This window comes from Nymphalis io, chromosome 21, assembly GCF_905147045.1.
Source record: "Nymphalis io chromosome 21, ilAglIoxx1.1, whole genome shotgun sequence".
NCBI lineage: Eukaryota > Metazoa > Arthropoda > Insecta > Lepidoptera > Nymphalidae > Nymphalis > Nymphalis io.
This window is the reverse complement of record NC_065908.1, coordinates 112,355-123,272: the sequence shown is the minus strand read 5'-3', so window position 1 is coordinate 123,272 and position 10,918 is coordinate 112,355. Positions and strand designations below refer to the sequence as shown.

Sequence of the window (10,918 nt, the reverse complement as noted above, 5' to 3'; positions counted from 1 at the left end):
GCCAATACGATGGTACTTCGACAAACTGATAGTATTTACAATAACCAATCGCGTGATGTATAAAATTCAGCGCCGATTAGTGATCGTCTCAAATGTCATTCTAGACTCCGTTTTTAGTTGTAAAAGTACGGTTTGCCAACTTTAAAAAAATATATAGTTCATGTAACGTCATATAGCGCTTATCACTGAATATAAAGTAATTATTAGTTAGCGTAGTGTTTTGTCAGTTAAACGCGTCTCTAGCTGAGGTGTAGTACAAAAGGCAAAAGTACGACAAGACGCAACTTCACCGGGAATAAAGGATTTTTGTAGGTTAGTGACTGAAAAAGGTTATTGACATTCAAAATTTTTTTGTTCCATCTTACTATCGTCCCGCATCTAAATACTATATATATTATTAATTTAACACTCGGTTCTCATTTTGATGCATTATAATGTTATGTTACAAAATAAATCTATTAGTTTCATTACTTTTCAAATCGCCCTAATTGATGTCATATGCACATGTAAATAAAGCAAAGAAAAAGTTCTTAATAAAATCTTGCCAAATTAAATTTTATGAAGTGTCATTTATTCGTGTGTCATTGCTAACATTAAATAAACAAATAAGCCACAATTAATGATAATTAAAAAATATATGACATATTCTGTTTTTAGGACAAAAAGCTTCAATATTGTTAAAACTCAAAGAAAAAGTGATATTTAAAAATAAAAGGCTGCATACTGATTAAATGGCCCGAGGGACAATATATCTCGTGTATCTTATGTTTCAAAGCCGCTTTTTTTTAAATCAAATTAGTAGATAACTTTATTTATTCAAAGTAAGTAGGTACCTACTACAAGACATTGAACCTTTATCTTCTTTAGCTCAGTGGGAGCAGATATATGAGTTTATTGAGCTCTTATATCGAGTGGAGTGTGTGGCTGACGCTTCTATCGATAATTAGGACATCGACACCTTATCTCCGCATTTTTATTATTGTTTGCGGTCAAACCACTTTGATTGAAAAATAAATGATTTTTTTTTCAGTCTATCTACTCCCAGCTATTCTTTTATCGTCCTATATATTCCTGCTTCAATCATTCGAGGTATTTAAATGTATACATATCCGCCGTGCGTGGGTTTCGTTAGGGCAGCAGTTGCAGGGCAGCGAGTATGCGTCTCATAATCCTGGAGGACGCGTCGGTGGTGGCGGACTGGGCGGCGCGCTTCGTGCTGCAGCGCATCACGGAGTTCGCGCCGGGGCCGGACCGCCGCTTCGTGCTCGGCCTGCCTACCGGCGGCACGCCGCTCGGCATGTACCGCCGCCTCATCGACTTCTACAAGGAGGGCCGCCTCTCCTTTAAATACGTTACCACGTTCAATATGGACGAGTATGTCGGTCAGTGTCGCTACTATTGTCTTCGATTCAAGTCAACGACACCGATTAATTGAGTCTGTCCGTGCAGGCCTTCCGCGCGACCACCCCGAGTCGTACCACTACTACATGTGGAACGAGTTCTTCAAGCACATCGACATCGACCCTGCGCACGCGCACGTGTTAGACGGCAACGCGCCTAACCTCGTCGCGGAGTGCGAGCGTTTCGAGGACCTCATCGCAGAGGCCGGCGGAGTACATCTCTTCATCGGAGGTTAGAGCGAGTCGCCACTCGCGGCGATATTCCCTCTCCCTTGTCACTTACACAGTTCAACCTTTCCGTGTCGGCAGGTATCGGCCCCGACGGCCACATCGCGTTCAACGAGCCGGGCTCGTCGCTGGTGTCGCGCACGCGCGTTAAGACTCTAGCCTACGACACGTTGGAGGCCAACAAACGCTTCTTCGGCAACGACATCTCCAAGGTGCCGCGCCAGGCACTCACCGTCGGCGTCGGCACCGTCATGGACGCCAAGGAGGTGTGCCCTCTCGCTCACTCTAACTGAGGTCGATCCTCTAGCATCAAATTGTCGATTTCAACTTATGTATGCTTGTTTTGTTAATTCTGACGCATTTTACCACTTTATTATATATATTAAAAGCTGGATTGTATCGTATATCGTCACTACGACCCTCGAGGCTTCCGGTAAACGCGCCATCGATAATACTCGTAGCCGTTCCCGAGCGGTAGAGAGTGGCTGGAATGTAGCGAGAGTCGCGTGTGCTCGCAGGTGATGATCCTGATAACGGGCGTGCACAAGGCGTTGGCGCTAGCCAAGGCGGTGGAGGAGGGCGTCAACCACATGTGGACCGTGTCCGCCTTCCAGCAGCACGCGCAGACGCTGTTCGTGTGCGACGAGGACGCCACGCTCGAGCTGCGCGTCAAGACCGTCAAGTACTTTAAGGTGAGCCAAGGCAGCCGCTAGGCACTTTAGTTCAATCTTGTATGCAAATCGAAGATTTTAAAGTCTACGCCTCTATCATCCTTTTAATATTTATTTATAAATAATATGAAGCATATTTCTTTTAGTAATTATATAGTAAAATCTTTTAACATATTATGTAACAAATGTTAGTGTCTGCTAAATCTTAAGTGACTTTGCGGACTCTGAAACTTGGTAATACAAGTCGGAGTCTTACTTTCTTTAAATATTCACGAGATTACAAAGAACTCTGTACGAATGTCGCTCGTGAAATGTTAAAAACTAAATTCATTGATATTGCTTTACCGCGTGCGAATGCGGAGCGGAATCTTCCTGGTAGGAATGGTTGAAATGTTACACGTTCAATGTTAGCTTCTTTTCTAACATAAGCGCTACATATTTCAGAACACCCATTTCAGATACATTTCCAGATTTTCTTGAATACTTTCCACATATTAATGGCATCACATACCAGCGTAATACGCGAACAGTCTTTTCAAAATCGCGACACCGAAAATTAAATGCCTTAAGCGAGTTTTGGTAATGTAAGATATATTCACATTATCGAATAAAATTACGATTGTTCTAGATTTTATTATTTATAAATTCTATAAGCGTTACGAAAGTAGTGTTTATACAGTCGCTTTGCCTGACACGTCTCTTCATATGGGCTACAGGGACACGACATTGTAACTAATACAAACATAATAACAACATAAACACAAATAAATCCGATCGCAACCAAAACACTCAGCTGTTGGTAATAGTTAAACCTATATAATATAGCGGCGCGTCGGGTTTAACTCGTACTCCGAGTGACTACGAGTTAAACCCGCAACGCTACATGTGAGGTCGCTTCGGAGAATATAACTTTCTCTCTCTAATCGGAAATTGGCGTCGGTGCATGTGAGGGGGCGCTCGGAGGTTCGGGTCGCACGAGAAGCACGAGAGCACGAGAAACGCATGATTGCACGATTCGAGGCTGAATTTTAAACGACTCAATTTTTTTCTTCCACTCGAAAGTTTTAAGCTCCTCGAGTACTCACTGTTCCCAGTTTCGTTCGAATCTAAAAGTTCTTTCGATTGCGAACGGACGTCGTAAAGTGTTCAATTTGGGCTTGAGCGAGTGTGGTGTCGCGCAGGCGCTGAGCGGCGAGCACCAGAAGATGATCGCGAGCGCGCCCGCGCGGCTGCAGCGCGCGCTGCACTGACGGCGCGGCGCCGGGCGGCGGCGCGCGGCGGGCCCTTCGCTCGTGTACTGTTTCATTCGTCTCGGTTGTTGGACGGTTGTCGGACGCCAGTTTGGTATTCAGGGGGATTTCGATATTCGATACTTCCGTCTCTAGTGTGGTCGCGGAAGCGTTAGCGCTCGTAGATTGACAGAAATCTGCCATCGGTCCGGAAATAAGCACCTGAGATGTAGCGGCGGAAGCGGGTTTCTTTAATTTATCAATCTAATTGCATACGATAATAGAGACGGCGACAATGATTATTATTATTTTTGAAGAACAAAATTGTTAATAAGTACACGAGTGTACGTGTTGTCTGTTGCGCAGAGTCTGATGGGCGAGCACAACAAGCTGATCGCCGGCACGCGGTGAGACACATTCCAGTACAGACACAACACATCGTTATATTATAATCTCTAATGTTATACGACCACGACACAGCTGTATGTTGGGGCCTTCGCTGTATTAAAAAAAAAAAACAATCGTATAAAATACGTCGTGTTACGAGTTTTGTATTTGATAAGATTTATCAGTGATGTATCTTTTATTTTTATATTAATTTTTGCAACAATACATGTATATTTCTTACAAATATCGTCTTTTCCTTTGCCTTAACAATGAACAAGTTCACTCACTGAACAGTTACTGATGAAGTGTTCCTGTCTTAAGGGACAACATGTCGATTTGAATGCATACAATTCGAATAGGGCTGGAGAAATTCAATTTATAAACATATATTTATTCTAATTGCGCAAAACGCTATCCGCCATGATTGTGACGTCATTCGAGATGTAAACATTACTTTTCTCTATGGTTGTAACTTGTACTCAACTAAACATTATTTATATAACTTGATGTTTTCAACTGAATAAAATAAACTTGTCTAAGTTTCTCTTGGTGTACGTACAAAGTTAGTGTTTTAGCCTTTTTATCACTAGGAACATGGATTGATGTTACATAATATAGCATATGTTTAGTTCACTAGGTAATCTAGTCCGGAAAGTGTCAACGAGCCTATTGTAAGTACTGGACTGAATATTGACACTACAATATAAATTATATAAAAGATGAATCAAAATGTAATGGAAAACGCGCCTTAGTACGGGTAAGAAATAACTTAAATACTGTAGCCGGTGTGGAGGTCGGCAAGCGGCTGGCAGGCGGCTGGCAGGCGGCTGGCAGGCGGCTACCAGTCGGCGGGCGCGCGCGCGGCCACGCGACACATGCGCGCGAGCAGCGCCGCCAGCTGCAGCGGCGACGCCAGCCCGTCCGCCACGCGCAGGTGCGTCCGCCCCACCTCGCGCACCAGCCCCAGGCGCAGCTCCTCGTCGACGTCCAGCGTCTTACACACTCGGAACACGTTGCTCACGATGTCCTCCGCCGCGTAGCCCAGTTTGCAAAGTTTGGCGATCACCTGCGGATAGAGAGTGACGTTTCCCAGGGCACGTCCAGCGATACCTGACCGCGTCCTGGAGCATACCTTGTAGGCCTCGTGAATGTCCTGCCGGATGCAGGCGTCGAGCATGCCGCGCACGAGCATGGGGTGCGGCTCGTCGCACACCTTGAACACGTGGTCGGGGCTGACGTGCGCGAAGCCCTGCGCCGTGGCCTGCAGGTTGTTGAGTGCGGCGCGCAGGTCGCCTTGCGCGGTGAACACGACGGCGTTCACGCCCTCCTCCGTGTAGGACAGCTGTTCCTTTTCGCAGACCTCGATCACCTGAAAAATCAATTTAAATTGAAGATTACACCATGTACAATGTTTTAATCAATAAAGTATAAACGTTCGCCAATCGATATAATATATATGCGTACTACAACACACTGCGTATTTTTTTATTATTACATTCTTAGGATTTGTCTCCGGCTTCTGTGTGAGTGGTAGCTCACCATACATTTGTCCCACATTATGAGACAAATCTTTTAAAAAAGTTGGCCCGTTATTTTATAGTTTTGTCATTATAATAGTTATTTACCTGTTAATTAATTAATCATGGGTGGCATAACATTGGCACTAAAAAAATTTTTTAATTATCCTTTACATCGCCATGGGCCACAAAACAAACACAAAATTGGCTCATTCGTCCTTCAAACTGGAACACATTAATACTAAATATTGCTAATTTTCGGTAGAATATGTCACGTGTGGGAGGTACTTTTTCAGGTGGACTTTTACAAAAACAACACGTAAACATGGAACATAGGAAGTCTTTGCGTCGACTACTTCGCCACCGCACCATTGGCCACCACCATAATATTTTTTCTTGTGTTAAATTTTACCGTAATACCTAAGATATTAATTTAAATGTATAATTTAATGTTGAAAGTTCGAAGGGCACCGCACCGGCTCAAATTTTTATAATTTTCTTTTATTTTAAATCATAAATAAAATATTAAACGTATTCAACTTGTTTTAGTTAGTTTAGTTCAAATAATAAAGGGTGTTTGTATGTCAATAGACTGAAACACGTAGTGCTGTTCGCTTCCGATACCCGTGGTTCGCTCACACCGCGGCATTTTCTTACTTTTTGCGTAATTATACCAGTCCTTACTTCTAAACGAAAGGTCCGATTCGGAAAATTAAAAGCCGAGATGGCCCAGTGGTTAGAACGCGTGAACGTTAACCGATGATCGTGGGTTCAAACCCGGGCAAGCCACCGCTGAATTTTCATGTGCTTAATTTGTGTTTATAATTCATCTCGTGCTTGACGGTAAAAGTAAACATCGTGAGGAAACCTGCATGTGTCTAATTTTTCTGAAATTCTACCATATGTATTGAATGTACATAGAATGAGCTCCAAACCTTCTCCTCAAAAAAGGAGAGGAGATCTTAGCCCAGCATAAGCCTGTGAATGTCCCACACATTCACAGGCTGTTACTTACATGTACATAATTAACCCTTTTTTATGAAGTTATTTAACTACATATTGATTGATATCATAATACAAATGTCATTATCTCTCAATTCTATTAGTGTTTTGATTGTCTAATTTTGAAAAAAAAAGCAGTTAATGTGACTTAATTTTAATAGTTAGATATACAATATAGCCTCGCAGACTTTTTTGTGGGTAATGATGAGTACTATAAATATGTTATACGTTATTTACATATTAATCTTCAATAGTTTTCAGAGTACACACCAAATAATAACTTTTATAGGAACATTTTTGATACCTTCACTTCATTCGCTTCCAGTTCATTTCCTTTGAGAACAGACAATCCTGTTTCTTGTAATTCAATATATTAATTGATATATAATATTTTTCAATGAAATTGTGAAACTGTAAATAATAAATTATTATTTCTTAAAATCTCAGAAGAGAAAATCTAAACCTTAGCCATAATTTGTGCATCGGTGAGCTTGGTGTAACGCAGCACAGCACAGCGAGACTGTATTGGCTCTATGATTTTCTCACTGTTATTCGCAGCAAGTGCAAATCGTGTTGTGCTGGAATAAAGTTCCATTGTCCGGCGTAGGGCCTGCTGAGCGCCATCTGTCATACTGTCTGCTTCATCTAAAATCACTATCTTGTGTCTCCCTGCTGGCAGTGTTACCTAACCACAGGAGATACAGGTATTATAGAAAGATGTTCAATGTATTGTTGCTTATGGACACAATCATATATGTGGTTATTCTTAAAAAAAACTTGATTAGAACTTTATTCTAAATAAAAAAATACTAGTGTAAATTTTTAACAATGTTGTTATCAAAACGGTATGTACATTAAATGGGAATTGCAAGCCATTTGCAAACTTTAAATGAATTTAATTTTCTGAAACATGAGGGAGAGTTAAGGTTTTTCTAGTTCGTACAATACCTGATACTAACCTTCTGCTGGGCAAACATTTTAATCTTATTACGCACGACATCAATTCCACGGTCGTTGGAAGCATTTAGCTCAAGCACAGCGTCCTTAAAAGCAGAGCCGAGGAGCGCTCGCGCCAAACAAAGAATAGTAGTTGTTTTGCCGACTCCAGGCGGACCAGCGATGATAATATTTGGAGCATTGCCGGTGCGAGCAAAAACAGACAACCTCGATACTGTGTCTTCGTTGCCTACGATGTCAGTAAACGTTTGTGGTCGATATTTCTCTATCCACGGCAAATTAGAAGTCGATTTGCTCGGACCAACCGGCTTGCTAGGTTTTGGGTCCATCTCATCAACTTCCATAATAGTTACATCCTCATCACTCATTTTTATATGTGAAACAATTCCTACACTAAGCTATACTAATATTTTATAGATTAAAATTATATATTATTGCTATAAGCTTAATATAACATAAATAAAAAAAGAGAAATTACGAAAACTTATCAAGTAAAAGAGCGCGAATTTTACATATACATAACTCAAAACAATGTCTATTCTATTGTATACAGTATAAAAAGAGTGGTTAAGTGTTTACCTACTTATGTAGAGTAACAATGTCAAACAAAACTTAAGTCACAACGGAACCTCATATTTCAGTCGTTCATTGGCTAATATGATAATATATTTTATGTATATAATATTTTACTATAACACAATCTACTGAAAAGAAAAAATAAAATAATATTCACATTTATTTGAGATATTGAGAACGTTTCACGAAATAAAATGTCATTTAGAAACTGATAGAGTGATCACTGACAGTGACAGCTGACAATGATAACTAAACGAAATTTCGTTGGTTGTAAACTGGAATCGTAAACACTCAAATGCCTTATATTATTATTAAATTCAGATCAGTTTTTTTAGTTTTATAAAGTTTTAATTACCTCTCATATCGTATTTTCGTTATAGCAGTTCATTTGATGTATTTATTTTCTTACAAAGCATAATTGGAATTGTGTTTGATTTTATACTGTGTCTGGGTGAATCATCACCCCAAACAACTGTTGACTCTTTGTAATACACCTAAAGGATACATTGAGGTAATTAAAAGTTACAATCCCGAATTATTCTAAAATAGCATTTGATTATAGTATTGAATTTTGAAAGTTTGTTAAAATAAATAGGATTTTGTAAAAGTGTTTCCAGGGCAAAGGATTGCAACCAACTATTTATAATAATTTCAAATATTGAATTTAGTTAATCTTTCTATAACTTATATTTAGTGACTTAGAATCCATAAACCTGTTGTTTATATTGACATGTATACAACTATTTTTAAAATTTTAAGCATATATGTGATGTGATTTTGAAGGTAAAAGATGGAGTGGTTATTTGGTCACCGAATGACTCCAGAGGAGATGCTGAGAAAGAATCAGAGAGCACTAAATAAGGCCATGCGTGATCTTGATCGGGAGCGTCTTAAGATGGAACAGCAGGAAAAGAAAGTCATAGCAGACATTAAGAAACTTGCTAAGGATGGGCAGATGGTGTGATTTTATAAGCTAACTGAATCAATACATAACCTATACCCTAAAAGTTGCTTGATTGTTTCAAAGATTTGTTTTTTCATTCAAAAGCATCCATAAGATTCAAGTATATATAAAATTTCTAAATGCCTATTTATAAAGAATCACCATTTTACAGGACGCAGTAAAAATAATGGCAAAAGATTTAGTACGCACACGGCGCTATGTGCGCAAGTTCATGTTGATGAAAGCAAATATTCAGGCTGTTTCCCTCAAGATACAAACACTCAAATCCCAAAGTAGCATGGCGCAAGCCATGCGCGGCGTTACGCGCGCTATGGCGTCCATGAACAGACAACTCAACGTCCCACAGATACAAAAAATATTGCAGGTTGTTACACACTCTGTTTTTGTTATGTATTCCAGTGCATCTCATGTTGTAATGAATAATACTGATAAGTTCTATCATCTTTGTTGTCTTTTTTTTGTCGTAATATAATAATAATTTTGACAACCAACACTTCCAACAGGAATTTGAAAAACAATCAGAAATAATGGACATGAAGGAGGAAATGATGAATGACTCTATAGATGAGGCAATGGAGGCTGATGACGATGAGGAAGAGAGGTAAGTGTTCAGACAATGTTTGAATCCTACTTAGATTTTAAAACTAATATTTATACTTCAATATAAATTTGACATCATTTTGATTTTGATATGTGGTTAATTAAAATGCATGAATCTGGACAGTGACGCAGTGGTGTCTCAGATCTTGGATGAGCTGGGGCTGCAACTCAACGACCAGCTGTCAGGTCTGCCACAGGCCACCGGATCACTTTCCGTCACGGGTAAAATTTCCATCATCTATTTTGCTACTCAGATATACAGTCACATTCAAAGTCACTGGAAAACACACAACACAATGTACAAAAACAACAGATGAGCAAGTAATGATGTCAGAAATTTGAATGAGCATTAGTAATTTTTATACAATGATCATTACTTGGGAGTAGTAAAGTGAGAGATGTTCTATTTTAACAATGGTGTCTGAGTATATATTATATTATTTTATTTTATGTATTGTTTTCTCATTTCACAGGTTTATAAATCTTTACTTATTCAATGTCGTGTGTTGCAGCGAAAACGCCCGCGGCGGCGGCGGTGGCGGGCGGCGCGGGCGCGGCGGGCGGCGCGGGCGCGGGCGGCGCGGGCGGCGCGGGCGGCGCGGGCGCGGCCGACGCCGACGCCGAGCTGCAGGCGCGCCTCGACAACTTGCGGCGCGAGTAGGCGGCGCGGGCTTAACGTCACGTACACGTCACCGCTCGTGTTGTCTCACACTTTAATTTGTTCGTTGCCAATCTGAAGCCTATGCGGATTCGTTTGAACCCTCTTGTTCCTTTTAAAAGATACCGAGGTTAAATCTCAGATAAAATGTTAATTTACACGCTGTGTACACGCAATAGAGTATCGTTTCAGATGTATAGCTTATTCGAGTGTTATCGATAAACAAATGTAAATATATTGAATATTATATTATTTGAATAAAAAGTTACAAATAAGAATGTGTGGATTTTTTCTTTCTAAATAAGTATTAAAATTATTATTTTTTAACGTTAAATTTAATCACACACCTAAGTATAGGTGCATATTACGTTTTTTTATAGTCCAACATGCACACATTTATTTACGTTTTTTTTTAGTCCACAAAACTGAGTACAATTATACAATCAACAATGACATACGATAATACATTAAACCGAAAATATTTAAAATTGAATCTTCTCGATGTAGACATTACGTACTTATAAAAAGGCTTAAAAAAAACAAAATAAATTACATTAGTTAGTAAATACAGCGTAATATTAGAACAAACAAAAAAAACAGAAATCTAATAAACACTATCACCTACAAAATAAAAATAAATAACTTTAAAACAAAACAAAATTAAACTAAACTAAAACGTAAATAAATAATATAAAAATAAAAGTAAAAATTAACCGATTTGTGTAGACA

General features: G+C 39.6%; 3 protein-coding genes across 7 annotated transcripts; 2 read left to right on the top strand and 1 right to left on the bottom strand.

The window, feature by feature from the left end:
* The first annotated feature begins 8 nt into the window (after positions 1-8).
* On the top strand, positions 9-4,057 carry LOC126776704 (glucosamine-6-phosphate isomerase). Of its 4 annotated transcripts, none has more exons than XM_050499336.1 (7): positions 9-312; positions 1,141-1,382; positions 1,450-1,632; positions 1,710-1,894; positions 2,147-2,320; positions 3,481-3,593; positions 3,895-4,057. In XM_050499336.1, the coding sequence occupies exons 2-6, from the start codon at positions 1,157-1,159 to the stop codon at positions 3,547-3,549; spliced, it is 837 nt and encodes a 278-aa protein (XP_050355293.1). In that variant the 5' UTR covers positions 9-312; positions 1,141-1,156; the 3' UTR covers positions 3,550-3,593; positions 3,895-4,057. The 4 variants fall into 4 exon arrangements, with proteins under 4 accessions (XP_050355293.1, XP_050355292.1, XP_050355291.1 ...); XM_050499335.1 differs by having other exon boundaries at positions 10-312; positions 1,138-1,382; positions 3,895-4,056; XM_050499334.1 differs by having other exon boundaries at positions 11-312; positions 1,133-1,382; positions 3,895-4,054.
* LOC126776700 (replication factor C subunit 2) lies at positions 4,055-8,007 on the bottom strand. 2 transcript variants are annotated; one of them, XM_050499328.1, is made up of 5 exons: positions 7,971-8,007; positions 7,394-7,789; positions 6,898-7,119; positions 5,048-5,284; positions 4,055-4,981 (listed from the first exon to the last, which is right to left on the bottom strand). In XM_050499328.1, the coding sequence occupies exons 2-5, from the start codon at positions 7,757-7,759 to the stop codon at positions 4,754-4,756; spliced, it is 1,053 nt and encodes a 350-aa protein (XP_050355285.1). In that variant the 5' UTR covers positions 7,760-7,789; positions 7,971-8,007; the 3' UTR covers positions 4,055-4,753. The 2 variants fall into 2 exon arrangements, with proteins under 2 accessions (XP_050355285.1, XP_050355284.1); XM_050499327.1 differs by lacking the exon at positions 7,971-8,007 and having other exon boundaries at positions 7,394-7,856.
* Positions 8,008-8,198: 191 nt separating this feature from the next.
* On the top strand, positions 8,199-10,467 carry LOC126776705 (charged multivesicular body protein 2a). Its single transcript, XM_050499338.1, has 6 exons — positions 8,199-8,478; positions 8,751-8,925; positions 9,083-9,295; positions 9,435-9,532; positions 9,656-9,753; positions 10,044-10,467. Exons 2-6 carry the CDS (start codon positions 8,758-8,760, stop codon positions 10,190-10,192), a joined length of 726 nt encoding a protein of 241 aa, XP_050355295.1. The 5' UTR covers positions 8,199-8,478; positions 8,751-8,757; the 3' UTR covers positions 10,193-10,467.
* The last annotated feature ends 451 nt before the right edge of the window (positions 10,468-10,918 follow it).